This window comes from Schistocerca piceifrons, chromosome 1 (assembly GCF_021461385.2).
Source record: "Schistocerca piceifrons isolate TAMUIC-IGC-003096 chromosome 1, iqSchPice1.1, whole genome shotgun sequence".
Taxonomy (NCBI): Eukaryota; Metazoa; Arthropoda; class Insecta; order Orthoptera; family Acrididae; genus Schistocerca; species Schistocerca piceifrons.
In genome coordinates, this window is record NC_060138.1 from 417369296 (window position 1) to 417385338 (window position 16043).

General features: G+C 43.0%; 1 protein-coding gene across 2 annotated transcripts; it reads right to left on the minus strand.

Moving 5' to 3' along the window:
- Nucleotides 1-717: 717 nt before the first annotated feature.
- On the minus strand, nucleotides 718-15436 carry LOC124794670 (glycine-rich cell wall structural protein 1.0-like). 2 transcript variants are annotated; one of them, XM_047258215.1, is made up of 2 exons: nucleotides 15285-15436; nucleotides 718-1715 (listed from the first exon to the last, which is right to left on the minus strand). In XM_047258215.1, exons 1-2 carry the CDS (start codon nucleotides 15400-15402, stop codon nucleotides 790-792), a joined length of 1044 nt encoding a protein of 347 aa, XP_047114171.1. In that variant the 5' UTR covers nucleotides 15403-15436; the 3' UTR covers nucleotides 718-789. The 2 variants fall into 2 exon arrangements, with proteins under 2 accessions (XP_047114171.1, XP_047114163.1); XM_047258207.1 differs by having other exon boundaries at nucleotides 718-1718.
- Nucleotides 15437-16043: the final 607 nt, after the last annotated feature.

Genomic DNA, 16043 nt, shown 5'->3' on the forward strand with positions numbered 1-16043 from the left:
TTTGTAACGCTCAGAGAATCATCATAAATCGCGAACATTTCCGTGTCATCATTGTCTTCGAATGTAAGTGTAATTTCTCTTTGTTTCAGTGTGTATTTATTTGTTACGTCCTGTACTACCAAATAGCAAATATAAATACATATCTAAAGACAAATATAAAGTGTATGTGTTGTCCAAGTTCCACCGATGTATATATGTACATGTTTCACCAGCTTACGACCAACTTACGTGGTACCCTGTGAAGCTCTTCTGGTCGAGGATGAGCTGTTGACGACGCCTCCTATCACACCGGAACACCTTGGTTCAGACCGTCTCCTCGACCTTCTCGTTCGCGACCACCAGCACTGGAGCCTGCAGCTTACATTCCCATAACCATTGCTGATCTGCTGTCATATAAACAGTTTTGTGTGTCGTATGAGAGATTCTCACATTCATTTATTTTCTCTGAAGTACTATTAATTTAGATATTCTTGGGATTAAGAGAAAGTTTAATATGAGAATTTAGGCTTCTTCCTGCACTTTTCTCTCTCGTTAGCAAAACCTGCTGGCTATTTTTAAAGCTCTGTTTGGATATCATGGAAACTTATAAGTAATACATCGAGTAGTTTTTAGTCTGCAAACTATGAAGGCTTTTATTTTGTGAAACACTTTCTTACTTATTGGAAAACTATTAATTTCCTCGTTCACTGGAAAAGGAACGAAAATGGTGAACAAGGGTTTACCCATTGGTCCAAATTTATTTGAAATCGATAGATCCAAAGCAATGGTAACTGTTAAGGAGCATATTTCTTATGCACTAATTAGAAATGAGTGGCTACGTGAAGACGAGTTCGCGTCACTGCGAGAGCTGGAGTGGGAGGCTCCAGGACGCGCCCCACCAGAACTCCCAGCGCTGCTGGATGCTTTGCTGGTCGAGTATGAGCTGCTGACGACGCCTCCCATCAGCCCTGAACCTTCACCTTGGTTCAGTCCATCCTTCTGAGTTCCTTGTTCGTGACCCCCAGCACTGGAACTACCTATTCCATACTGATTAGACGTATGAACATGTCCACCATCATAGCCACTGAACTCATCTCCCAAATTACCTTGCCCATATTCACCAGCTGCAGAACTACCGTGTCCGAAAGAGGCACTAGCAGATTGCGATGAGCTCGCGCTCACTGATGCTGCCTCACCTCGGACTGGAGAACCTCCCACATACCCTCCACTATTGCTGAAACCGTTTCCATTTCCCGGTCCGTTTGAGGCAACACTAGGTCTGCTTTGTCCAGTGGACCCGCTAACGGCATGTGACTCACTCTGACCTTCCCAGCCCACTCCAGTTCCTGCAGAACCACTGGATTTGGCTTCCCCTCCGATGTGCTGACGATGTCCTTGCCCATAACCTTCATTTCCACCGTGAGCCCCTGACCCTTGACCTGCCTGAGCTGCTACACCGCTTCCACCAGCGCTGTATCCATTTCCACCTGCAGAGGCAGTAGAGGCGCTACCACTGTTCAAGCCTCCAGAACTGGACCCGGCGCTGGCGCCGCATCCATGTCTGGTGTGGGCGTTAGCCGAAGAGCCGGAAATGCCGGCTGATATCCCGAGGGGCAGAGTTGCGCCGATGTTGAGGCTATCACCGCGGGCGCTCGAGCACTCGTTCTCACCGGCGTCCAGCACAGGACTCAACACGGCACCCACCAGACCATCCAGGAGGCCGCGCGAAAGTCGCACTGCTGGACAACAACGAAAATACACAGTCATGTATTAGACAGTACTCTGTAGCGACGAGCTTTTATTGTCGAAACACGACATTCCTTCTTATTTGCCGTTATGAGGCGGATGGTCGTAGTAGAGGTGGTTTATTGTTATCTTCCTCAGACCTGTTATGAGTATATATATTATACATTATGTGCATACACATGATGGTGTTTCTGCAATGTGTACTAGTATTAGTGTTTGTAATGACTAATGACGAATGTACAATGAAAGTCAGGAAGAAAACCCATTGCCTACTGCTCTTGTACAGGTGCAAAGGGCTCGGTAGCATGCACTGATGTGGCAAAAGTCATGGGATGGCAATACGCAAATATCAGATGGCGGTAGTATCGCGTACATAAGGTGTAAAATGACAGTGCGTAGCGGAGCAGTCATTTGTACTCCGTGATTCATGTCAAACGTTTTCTGACGTGATGATGGCCGCATGAAAGGAATTAACACACTTGGAAAGCGAAATGGTAGATGAAGCTAGACGCAACGGCCTTTACATTCCGGAAATCGTGTACTTTTTATTTTTTATTTTTTTAAATTGTTTTCTTGTGTGGTTACCTTTCTTTGCCGATTCTTCGCAGAACCTCCTCATTCCTTATCTTACCAGTTTACCTAATTTCCAATATTCTTCTGTAGCACCACACCTCAAATGCTTCGATGCTCTTCTGCTCCGGTTTTCCCACAGTCCAAGTTTCAGTACCATACGATGCTGTTCTTCAAACGTACATTCTCAGAAATTTCTTCCTCAAGTTTGGGGGTATGTTTATTACTTCTAGACTTCTCTTGGATAGCAATGGACTTTTTTCTAATTCTAGTCTGCATTTTCTGTCCTTCTTACTCTGTTCGTCATGGGTTAATTTGTTGCTTAGGTAGCAGTATCCCTTAACTTGATCTACTTCGTGATCACCGCTTTTGATGTTGCGTCTCACGCTGTTCTCATTTCTGGTACTTCCCACCAGTTTCGTCTTCCTTCGATTTACTCCCAGTCCATATTCTTTACTCATTAGACTGTTCGTTCCGTTCAGCAGATTCTGTAATTCTTCTTCGCTTTCACTCAGGATAGAAATATCAACAGCGAGTCTTATCACTGATATTCACTGATATTCTTTCACCTTGAATTTTAATTCCACTTTTTAACTTCAACTTTTTAAGTCGAGCACTTCGCTCTTGGTATGCCACTCTTATTGTCCCTGTTGGTTCTTGTACATACTGTATATTTCCCGTCTTTCTCTAAAGCTTACGCTAATTTTTCTCAGAATTTCGAAGATTTAGCACTATTTTACATTGTCGAAACCTTTTCCAAGTCGACAAATGCCATGAACGTGTCTTGATTTTTCTTTAGTGTTATTTCCATTATCAACCTCCACATCACAAGCGCCTCCCTAAAACCTTTACTGATAGTCACCTAAAACATCCTAAATTTTCTTTACCATTATTCTGTGCGTTATTCTTCTAGGTAACTTGGATGCATGAAGTATTAAGCTGGTTGTGGGATAATTCTCCAACATGTCGACTCTTTGCAATATTCAGAATTTTGTGGATGATTTTTTCCCGAAGGTCTGATGATATATCATCAATCTCATACATTCTACACACCAACGTGAATAATCGTCTTGTTGCCACTTCCCCCGATGATTTAAACAAAGCTGATGCAATGTTGTCTATCCCTTCTGCCTTATTCGGTCTTATGTCTTCTAAAGCTCTATCAAATTCTGATTTTAATACTGAATCCTCTATCTCTTCTATATCGACTCATGTTTCTTCTTCTGTCACGTTATCAGACAAATCTTCCCCTCACAGAGGCCTTCAATATACTTCTTCCACTTATCCGCTTTCTCCCTGCCTTTAACAGTGGAATTACCATTGCACTCCTAATGTTACCACCCTTGCTTTTAATTTCATAGAAGGTTGTTTTTAATTTTTTATATGCTGAGTCCGTCCTTCCGACAGTCATATTCTTTTTCGATTTCTTCACATTTTTCATGCAGCCATTTCGTCTTCACACCCCTGCAGTTCTTATTTATCTCATTGCTAAGTGACCTGCATTTCTGTATTCCTGAATTTCCCTGAATGTCTTTGTATTCCTTATTGATCAACTGAAGTATTTCTTCCATTGCCCGTGGTTTCATTGCAGTTACCATCCTGGTACCTATGTTTTTCTTTCCAGCTTCTGTGATTGCCCTTTTTAGAGATGTCCCATCCTCTTCAACTGTACTGCCTACTCTCCTATTCCTAATCGCTATATCTATAGCCTTAGAGAACTTCAAGTGTATCTCATCATTCCTTAGCATTTCCGTATCCCGCTTCTTTGCGTATTTATTTTTCCTGACTAATCTCTTAAACTTCAGCCTACTGTTCATCACTGCTACATTGTGACCTGAGTCTAAATGGGCACCTGGGTAGGCCTTACATTCCAGTACCTGATTTCGGAATCTCTGCCTGACCATGATGTAATGTAACTGATGGTTCAAATGGCTCTGAGCACTATGGGACTTAACATCTGTGGTCATCAGTCCCCTGGAACTTAGAACTACTTAAACCTAACTAACCTAAGGACATCACAAACATCCATGCCCGAGGCAGGATTCGAACCTGCGACCGCAGCAAATGTAACTGAAATCCTACCGTATAACCCTGCCTTTTTCAAGTATACGTACTCCTCTTGTGATTCTTGAATAGAGTATTCGCTACTACTAGCTGAAATTTATTTCAGAACTCAATTAGTCTTCCTCCTCTCTCATTCCTTGTCCCAAGCCCATATTCTCCTGTAACCTTTTCTTCTACTCATTCCCCTACAACTGCATTCCAGTCCCCCATGACTATTAGATTTTCATCCCCCTTTACATGCTATATTACCTTTTCAATATCCTCATACATTTTCTCTATCTCTTCATCTTCAGCTTGCGGCGTCGACATGTATACCTGGACTATCGTTGTCGGTGTTGGTTTGCTGTCGATTCTGATAAGAACAATTCTGCCACTGAATTGTTCACAATAACACATTCTGTGCCCTACCTTCATATTCAAGATGAATCCTACTCCCGTTTGCCATTTTCTGCTGCTGTTGTTATTACCCTATACTCATCTGACCAGATGCCCTTGCCTTATTTCCATTTCACTTTGCTGAACCCCTACTATATCTAGACTGAGTCTCAGCCTTTTCTTTTTCAAATTTTATAGCTTGCGTACCACCTTTAAGCGTCCGACGTTCCACGGCCATACTTTTAGAGCGTTATCCTTCCGTTGGTTATTCAGTCTTTTTCTCATGGTCACCTCCCCTTTGGCAGTCCCCTTCCGGAGATCGGAATGGGGACCAGTCCGGAATCTTTTGCCAGTGAGAGATCATCATGACACTTTTGCAATTACAGGCCATATGTCCTGTGGATAGATGTTCTGTGTCTTTAATGCAGTGTTTTCCATTGCACTCTGCATTCTCATGCCGTTGATCTTTGCTTATTCTTCCGTCTTTAGCGGCAGTTTTCCACTCCAGCGGCAAGAGAGTACGCTGAAACTCTATCCGCTCCTCCCCTCTCCTTGACCAGGCCGTTGCTGAGTGAAGGTGACTTCTTATGTCGGAAGTCTTTAGCCGCCGTTGTTGATGATTTTTATTCAATATTTAAGCGGTGGAGGTATTCTAGCCCGGAACCAATGACGTTTGATTACTAATCAAAGACACCACCCCTTGGTCACGGGTTATCTCGCGGAACTCGTTAGCGAATTCAATATTCCGAGACCCACAGTCCAAGGGTGTGATGAGACTGCCACATTTCGGGAATTGTCTCTGATCATTGGCAACACAGAGGCAGACGATCTTCGCTTAACGACCGAGAGCAGTGGCTTTTGCGTAGAGTTGCCAGTGCTAACAGACAAGCAACATGGCATGAAATAGCCGCAAAAATCAATGTAGGACGTACGACGAATGTATCCGTTAGGAGAGTGCAGTGAAATTTGACGTTAATGGGGCATGGCATACGACCGACACGAGTGCCTGTGCTAACAGCACGACATCGTCTTCATCGCCTGTCATGAGCTCGTGTCCATATCGATTGAATCTTGCAGGACTGGTAAACCATGGCCTGGTCATAGGGAGTCCTCGCGAAGCCATGAGCCCAAGCTGTCAACAAGGCACCGTGCATGTTGGTGTTGGCTTCATAATGGCGTGGGCTGTGTCTACATGGAATGGACTGGGCCCTCTGATCAAAGTGGTCAGACTATTGAATGGAAGTGGTTATGTTCGGCTTCTTGGAGAGAAATTGCAGTTATTCTTGAAAATCATGTTCCCTAAAAACGATGGAATTTTTTATGGATGACAATGCGCCATATCGTTGGGGCACCTTTTCCTCACGATTGATTTGAAGAACATTCTAGACAGTGCGAGTCAATGGTTTGGCCACCCACATCGTCCAACATTAATCTCATCGAAGATTTATGGAATATAGTCGAGAGGCAGTTCGTGCACAAGTCCTTCACCGGCAACACTTTCGTAATTATGGACGGCTATAGACGCAGCATGGCTCAATATTACTACAGTGGACTTGTTGAGTACGAGATATGTCGAGTTGCAGCTCTACATCGGGCGAAAGGAGATGCGACACGATATTAGGAGGTATCCCATGGCTTTTCTCACTTTAATGTACTTCGAAATACATTACTCGACAGAAAACATTAAGCCCTTAGAAGACATCGTCGGATGTCAATGTGACTCCATACACACACCGTCGGTTGGTACGTAAATGATGATTAGAGCTGCGAATCTCTGTGACGGGTATAACGGCCACCAGACTGCATTAGCATTATTAGTGTTTGATGTTGATACCAGGCCTGCTAGGGGACGTAAGGGGCGTGAACGGAGGTGTTGAGTAATCACTGCGAACGACACGATATCTTGTACTTGTGTCAGACACCATTATCAGCTTTGAGAACGAAGACATGGTACAAGTAGGCTGTAATTTGTTTGTTACTTGTGCAAATAGCAATTTTATCGGGGGTCATTTTCAAGCATCTGTAGTACGTTCATAAAATGATGACATCGGTTTATACATTAATAGCTCGTGTATATACACATACTTCATAGTCAAAGTTGATTACATATTTTAAGCTTCACGCTTCAGTCCACATTTTACAGCCGGCCGCGGTGACCGTGCGGTTCTAGGCGCTTCAGTCCGGAACCGTGGTACTGCTGCGGTCGCAAGTTCGAATCCTGCCTCGGGCATGGATGTGTGTGATGTCCTGAGGTTGGTTGGGTTTAAGTAGTTCTAAGCTCTAGGGGACTGATGACATAGGATGTTAAGTCCCATAGTGCTCAGAGCCATTTGAACCATTCTGAACCACATTTTACAACTGTTACATGTAGACAGGTATCATCGTATTTCTGTGCGTAGGCGACACGAAAACAATACAATAGTGCAAAGTATTACGTCAATGAGCAGACACATACAGAGAGCTGCTATGTCGTAGTATAGGCACAGGTGTTTTGGTATGACGAAAGATATTTAGAATCCTATCGGTGGATGGTCCATAACATTAAGTAAATTACTGGCGCAGTATTCACGGGTGTTTTACGTTCATTTCTCTCACATGTGCTATCTTATTAAATATAGACGATCGAAACTCATACATCATACGCCATGCAACATATACTATCAGAATTCACTGCAGAAAGTTTTTTTACTACAAAAGATTATGCCGAGTTTCTTAATGAGGCATGCCAGTCAGTATATAACGTAAAACATTAGTGTTGTAACAAATGCTTCCAGGTTGTAAAATTTTTTTGACGGTTCATACGTCATGTGTTACATTAGGACCAGTAATGATTCGATATACACTAGGTGGAATTTCACTATGTCTTTTATACGGTACTCTAACAAAACTGGAAAACGAAATTGGACTACACCACATGAGTGCAGCTAATTCAACAATATATTGCAATTAGCTGCCATATAGAGTTAGTACCTACAATTTTGAGGAAAATGGCCTCATTTAAACCTACTAATGCACATTCACAGTAACAATCGCAAGAAACTTCTTTTTTATGAGGTTACCGCCTTCGGTCTGTTTTAGACCATCCTCAGACGTACCACCATGGTGCTAGATGGTGGCGGTAAACGGAGCAGGCGCTACGACTCCACGAACGCTAACTTCGGTTGTGACTGTGCATATGCACATTTAAGCAATAAAAACAGCTGTTCTACAAGATAAATGTTCTCAAAAATTATCGAACTTGATAAGAGTTTTAAGCCCTGTAGTAGTAGAGGAATCGCAGCTCATATATCATGTATCATGCTACACGTTTAACTGTAACATTCACTTTTTTGATAGAAATGTAAAAATATGCCCGTCTTCTCATGTACAACTCGGGAATGCGATCTCGATGCATTGCTATAGTTTTGACAATAAAAGCTCATTCAAAACCCATACTTTTTAAACCTTGCAGCACTGGCGGATTCACAGCTCGTACATCACATGTCATGGACACATAACAACTGTATCATTAATTATTATGTTATAACAACTAAAAGTATGCTTGACTTACTCCTGGGGCATACTAGTCAGACCATAAGCTGAAATGTCAAATTACACTACCGGCCATTAAAATTGCTACACCACGAAGATGACGTGCTACAGACTCGAAATTTAACCGACAGGAAGAAGATGCTGTGATATGCAAATGATTAGCTTTTCAGAGAATTCATACAAGGTTGGCGCCGGTGGTGACACCTACAACGTGCTGACATGACGAAAGTTTCCAACCGATCTCTCATACACAAACAGCAGTTGACCGGCGTTGCCTGGTGAAACGTTGTTGTGATGCCTCGTGTTAGGAGGAGAAATGCGTACCATCATGTTTCCGACTTTGATAAAGGTCGGATTGTAGCCTATCGCGATTGCGGTTTAAAGTAACGCAACATTGCTGCTCGCGTTGGTCGAGATCCAATGACTGTTAGCAGAATATGGAATCGGTGGGTTCCGGAGGGTAATACCGAACGTCGTGATTGATCACAACGGCCACGTCTCACTAGCAGTCGACATGACAGGCATCTTATCAGCATGGCTGTAACGGATCGTACAGCCACGTCTCGATCCCTGAGTCAACAGATGGGGACGTTTGCAAAACAAAAACCAGCTGCACGAACAGTCTGACGACGTTTGCAGCAGCATGGACTATCAGCTCGGAGACCATGGTTGCGGTTACCCTTGACGCTGCATCACAGACAGGAGCGCCTGCGATGGTGTACTCAACGGCGAACCTGTGTACAGCATCATGATGGTCACATCCGTGTTTGGCGACATCGCGGTGAACGCACATTGGAAGCGTGTATTCGTCATCGCCATACTGGCGTATCGCCCGGCGTGATGGTATGGGGTGCCATTGGTTACACGTCTCGGTCACCTCTTGTTCGCATTTACGGCACTTTCAATAGTGGACATTACAATTCAGATGTATTACGACCCGTGGCTCTACCCTTTATTCGATCCCTGCGAAACCCTACATTTCAGCAGGATAATGTACGACCACATGTTGCAGGTCCTGTACGGGCCTTTCTGGATACAGAAAATGTTCGACTGCTGCCCTGGCCAGCACATTCTCCAGATCTCTCATCAATTGAAAACGTCTGGTCAATGATGGCCGAGCAACTGACTCGTCACAATAAGCCAGTCACTACTCTTGATGAAGTGTGGTATCGTGTTGAAGCTGCATGGGCAGCTGTACCTGTACACGCCATCCAAGCTCTGTTTGACTCAACACCTAGGCATATCAAGGCCGTTATTACGACCAGAGGTGGTTGTTCTGGGTACTGATTTCTCAGGATCTATGCACCCAAATTGCGTGAAAAATGTAATCACATGTCAGTTCTAGTATAATATATTTGTCAAATGAATACCCGTTTATCATCTGCATTTCTTCTTGGTGCATTAATTTTAATGGCCAGTAGTGTAGTAAATTATTAATAGGGCTAACAGAATATTTTAAACCAACATAAAAATTCATACATAATGCACTAAGATAACGTACTGCTACACTGTACATACATAAAATATCCAAATTCCGTAGATCTCTTGCTGTAAAATGGTGCTGTAAAGTAAACAAGTGCAAGAAGCGAATAGTCATGGGTTTCGATTATTTATTTCTTTTATTTAATTTTAGGTGGGGAAGGGAGATGGCTAAATTATCGCCAATGAAAGGAAAAACAGATAGAAAAAAATTGGCAGAAATGATGTTGGGGCGTGAGGAGGGTATCCTTCGGGGAGGTTCCAGAAAGGATGAATACTTCTAAAATTTATATACGTCTACACAGTTCTATTACATCTATAACGTCGAAAAATTTGATGATTTAGGTGAAGGGAGGGGGAGGTTGTAGTTCTAGGCAGAATCTGGAAATGAAATACGTATTGCCTGTTTGATATGCAAGAATTGGTGTATCAGTGTATCAAACAACACAAAAAAATACTCTGTGAGAAAGGGCGTTCCGAAATCCTCCTAGCAGTCTAATCAAAGAAAAATGTATGTTTTCCAAGACATTTTCTGGTCTTAAACACACGTGCCATATATACACCCATGGTCTACGGGAAGCACTGCCAGATGTGGAGATTGGTGAGAGGTGTCTGGTTCTTGGTGTGATAGATGTTGTCCTTAAATACCAGTACGACTCCTCATCAGCTACATACTCAACCGTTCCTCCTTGCGGACGCGGGATACTTCCAGCAAGCGAAGACGAACTCTGTGAGGTGGATTTGTGCGCACGCAGCTCACTTGCTTGTTTGCTGATGGCGGGAAATGTGTCCTTGACTTTTGGCAGTTCGTTAATGAACGCCATTGGCAGTTGTCCGCAATCCAAAATACAGACAATTGCTCTCCACTTGCCTCTGCAGCGTCTCCTTTAACGCACCCCAGGGCTGGGGTGATACTGTCATGAAGAGTTGATTCCCACATCTTCCACACTTAGAACTAATATATTCACTGGTAACCGGAATGTTCTTCTCGGAAAAACTATACGTTGATACTTTCAATTAGTCTGATGTCTTGCTGCCCTTCCCTTCACTCATGACGTCAGTTTCCTGGTATCCTCGGCGGTATTAATGACAAAATAAATTAATAAAAAATAAAAAAAGAACGAAATGAAAAATAAATAAATAAACGACGTTTATTATACCTCTACTCCAGGTTCCCCACGCTTTCCTTGCTTCCTGGAGGGTGGGATCGGGACATGATGGCCAGGCCGCAGGATACGACCCCTGCCCACTTTGCCCCCACCCCTCTCTTCGGGCGCCGCGAAGGCACCCCCCCCCCACCTTTTTTTTTTTTTTTAAAAAAAAAGGTACCGTCATTGATTAGTAATGTGAATGTTTTCCGTACAGGGTTCGAAACTCACCAGCGCTTAAATTTTGATTAATAATCAATATTGGCGGCCGAAGATTTCCGGCATAAGGAGTCACCTTCATTCTGACAACGGCGTTGTCAAAGAAGGCGGAGGTGCGGATAGAGGTTCAGTGCATTCTCTTGCCTTTAGGTTGTAAATTGGTGCCAAAAGCGGAAAAATGATCAGTGATCAAATGCATAAGGATGCAGAAGGGAATGGAAACCACTGCATTAAAGAAACATAACGTGCATAGGCAGAACTTGGGGGCTGTAACTGAAAAAGTGTCATGTCGATCTCTCTATTAGCTAAAGATTTCGGAATAATTCCCCATTCGGATCTCCGGGAGGGGATTGCCAAGGGGGAGGCGACCATGAGAAAAAGACTGATAGCCAAGAAAGGAGTTCTATGAGTCGGGCCGTGGAACGTCAGAAGCTAGAACATGGTAGGGAAGCCATAAAATCTGAAAAGGGAAATGCAAAGCTTCAGTCTAGACATAGGAGTCAATGAAGTGAAATGGAAAGAAGACAAGGATTTCCGGTCAGATGACTGTAGGGTAATATCAACAGCAGCAGAAAATGGTATAACGGGAGAAGGGTTCGTTATGAATAGGGAGGTAGGATAGCGAGTGGGTTACTGCGAATAGTTAAGTCATAGGGTTGTTCTTATCAGGCCGTCCGGAGTGACCGTGCGGTTCTAGGCGCTGCAGTGTGGAACCGCGAGACCGCTACGGTCGCAGGTTCGAATCCTGCCTCGGGCATGGATGTGTGTGATGTCCTTAAGTTAGTTAGGTTTAAGTAGTTCTAAGTTCTTGGGGACTGATGACCTCAGAAGTTAAGTCCCATAGTGCTCAGAGCCATTTTTGTTCTTATCACAATCGACAGCAAAACAACACCGACAACGATAGTCCAGGTATACATGCTGACGTTGAAAGCTGAAGATGAAGTGATAGAGAATGTATATGAGGATACTGAAAGAGTAATACCGTACGCAAAGGGAGATGTAAATATAATAGTCATGGGGGACTGGAATGCAGTTCTAGGGGAAGGGGTAGAAGAAAAGGTTATAGGAGAATATGGGCTTGGGACAATGAATGAGAAACTAATGGAGTTCTGTAATAAATTTCAGCTAGTAATAGCGAATACTCTGTTCAAGAATCACAAGAGGAGGAGATGTACTTGGAAAAGGTCGGGTGATAAGGCAAGTCTTCAGTTTACATCATCGTTATACTGAGATTCCGAAATCAGACACTGAATTGTAAGGCGTACCCATGAGCACATGTCGACTCAGATCACAATGTAGTAGTCATGAAGAGTAGGCTAAAGTGTAGGAGGTTAGTCAGAAGAATCAATACCCAAAGAAATGGGATGTGGAAGTACTAAGGAATTATGAGATACGCTTGAAGTTCTGTAAGGCTATTGATATAGGAATATGGAAGAGCTCAGTAGGCAGTACAGTTGAAAAGGACTGGACATCTTGCGGCGGCGCGGTTCTTTCCGTCCCTTTACGACGGACCTGCACCTACCTGTGAACATTGTCTCAGCAGATCATCAGCAGGAATGCCGAGTGAAACCTACGTACTTCGACGTGAACCAAGCTGCAATTTAAGTCACTAATCTACGTTTCGGGAGAAAGTTTTCACACAAAAGAAAGGTTGGAAATTTTGTCCTCAATTAATATATTCTGAAACTTAGGTGAACAAGTATCACTGCCAAGCCTGTGCTAGTCTTAACACAGTCACTCACAATCCCTTTCACTCACGTTAGCAAGTTTATGGAGTTGCATTTCCCGAAAACGTAATAGCTACAAAAATACTGATTGTTTTTTATTTAGAATGCTCGCCAAATATTAAGTCTGTCGGTACCAAATGCAGTCACAGTTTTTAGCCACCGACCTGCTCAATACGCCACGGGGAATATATGTCTTTTCTCATCACAAAAAATTCCGAAATTTCTACACACCCATCGGAATAATTATGCCGTCACTTTACAACACTTTTGATGTAAGAAACAATGCTAGATCCGGCAACTTATCATTTCCATCGGAACTACTACTACACACGTCCGAACTGTTTCATGGCTAGGTTCCCACCCTTCTCTAGAATACTCTAAGTCTTCTGTACCAGCAGAGAAAGGCGCACGAAGAATATTGCTTTACCATTGGTCAGTTTACTCAACAGCCAATAGCAAAACAACAATCTCCCGCGTCAATCCGCGCTTTTCATCAATAACCAATCGCAAAATAGTAAACCTAACGACTGCACTTTTTACCGACGTAATTATCTAATATGCTGAAGTTTATGCATGAAGTTATTTACTATTGTTATTTATACATGAATTAACTTTCTCTTTACCATAAACTTACTTTACAAATCTATTCTACAAAAATCCTCTTTGTTCATATCCACACTCCTTCGAAATGTTCCCACACTAACTCTTGCTACGTAACTCGTTAATCAATTATCTTCATATTAACCTTAAACCACACTCACGCAACATTCATACTGCTAAAACACCTTTATAACACTTTACATACACAAAAAGACATAATAACACTTTACGAAAATACTAGAAACAGTTTATGAGAAACATTCTATTACTTTAGTGCACACTAGTGGGCACAATTGAAACTAAAATCACAGTCCACCTATTTAATATTGTCCTCTATCGGCTGATACATAAACTACGTGCGCGTCCAGTCTCGCGTCACCATATGTCGCTATCCAGCTCTGAGACACATCTCCCACTTAACCGCCTCCAAGGCAGGATCGTTATACGGCGCTACGCCTCAATCTCTAAAATGGGCCGTCATAGAAGTTGGAAAGAAAAACATCGTACAAAGAATGTAACTGCGAAGAAACCATGGGTAACAGAGAATTTGATCGATTACAGAAGGAAGTACTAAAATGTTCGGAGTAATTCAGGAATACAGAAATAGTAGTCGCCGAGGAATGAAATAAATAGAAAGTGCAAGGAAGCTAAGACGCAATGGCTATAGGGGCAGCGTGGTTCAGTATTTCTGCAGGGAACTTTCAACGACTTATTGAGCCCATGCCACGACAAGTTGCTACACTACACCCTGTAAAAGGAGGCTCAACACAATACAAGGAGGTAGAACATGACTTTTGTCATCTCAGTGTGCTAGTGTTTCTTTGACTGAGTATTTTGTTATAAGGAACCCACGATATCCGACACCTCTTTACAAAGTAATAATGCAGTTATGATTCATTCGGTATGTTACTGCAGTCACCATTGCTTCTGTGAAAATACCTCCACAACAGCGAAAAAGCCTGTAAGAAACAATAACCAGAAAGTATATCACTCAACACATAGTAACGGTAAAATGCTCAGACGAAACATTGTAAGCAATGTGGTTGCTGTCTGTGCTGGAGCAGCTCAACATTGTGCCGTTGTGCCTGTCTTCCAAGGCCGTTTCTAACATCCTCGGTGTCTACGAGACGTTAAATTCTAGTCTTCCTTTCCTCCTTCCTTCCGGTCTTCCATTGAATTCAGTGAACCCAAACATGAGGTGCATATTAACCAACGCTTCATTAGTAAATCTTCCCGTATAACGCGCCACTAACACTGCCAGAAATCCGAGATAGACCCGAGCAGTACTCAACGCAAGCTTGAAGACGGAGAGTAAACTGGGTACTACTGTTGTCAACAGCACGTATCATGAGCGAAAAGAAACAACATTCACAGCGCTTGCCGTAGACAGTTCCACTGTTTTACCTTATTTTCAGTGCGCTGCAAACATAAAACTAATCGAGCAAAGATCTCTGTAACAAGATGAGGGTGACCGTGGGTTCACGACCGTACGCAAAGTGGCATAGCCACTTCAAAAGTATCAGTTCAAGTAAAATGTAATTCAGCGCTCAAGAAATATCTGCATTGTAACGATAGTAATAGCGGCTAGAAACAAATAAAAAGAGGAAATATATAGTGTGAAGGAAGAGGCGGCTTCGGTATCAAGGGATTTGACAACCTAAACTAAATATCATACGCAGCAACTGCAGATGGTAACGCTGTGTATATGGAAGAAAACATACAGAGGGTGAAATAAGTATTTAAGACGTAATTTCTATAGCGTAGTTTTTGTGAAACGACTCCAGAGATACTTCGGAATTCCGCTGTATTTGTTAACTATAAGTGAAGCATTAAAAAGTATACTCACCGACGGGCTGTGCGTGTAATTTTTCTGCAAGCACGTGGGCCTGCACTTCGTGTGCCACGACGGAATCTCGCCCGCCGACCGCCAGCAGCAGCATTAGGGAGAACCACGCGCTCGCCATGGCGCGTCCACGCGCTGGGCCGTGGGTCAGCCGATGCGACTGTCGCCCATCTCCAGCGGCCGCCCGGCTATATATGCCACACACGAGGAACCATCCTGTGACGTCACAGGGCTCCCAGAAATGACGTGCCTCGCCTGCGCAAAATAGCGGACGACAAAAGTCTCTTTGCCAATGCCGGGTGGCACTCATATTGTTGTGGTGAGCCGGTCACGACTGGCATTTCTACAAGATGATCGCTTATCTTCCTTCACCTCTACGCAAGTTTCACTACGCTGCAGGCCCAAAAAGTAGAGTCCTCCGTCTTTTTAAGTCTGTACAATCAATCCCACCATCCGCAGTTTGCAATTAACTTTTGTTATAAAATTGTGATTATAAATGGAGCATATTAAAATATTTATTTCACCTGCAATTCTCGTACATGTCACATAATGCTCTCTGTAGCAAATGAATCTGAACGTGTACCTACCTACGAAGATAGAAAAAACTGATATATGGATTTACATTATTGGTTCTCTGGAAAGAAAGTGATATAGTTAACAGCAACAGAGTAACTAATCTAGAACTGACATATCTGTTTCGATTCTTGACCTATCGTCTGTTTAACAGCTTGAAAAATCGTAATATTTCTATTTCATTTAGTA

What these genes read in the sequence shown, in the direction of transcription:
- LOC124794670 (XM_047258207.1), bottom strand. Translation starts at nt 15,402, where the DNA reads ATGGCGAGCGCGTGGTTCTCCCTAATGCTGCTGCTGGCGGTCGGCGGG. An exon ending in ATTACACGCACAGCCCGTCG is followed by an intron (nt 1,719 to 15,284) that starts GTGAGTATACTT and finishes GTTGTTGTCCAG; the next exon opens with CAGTGCGACTTTCGCGCGGC.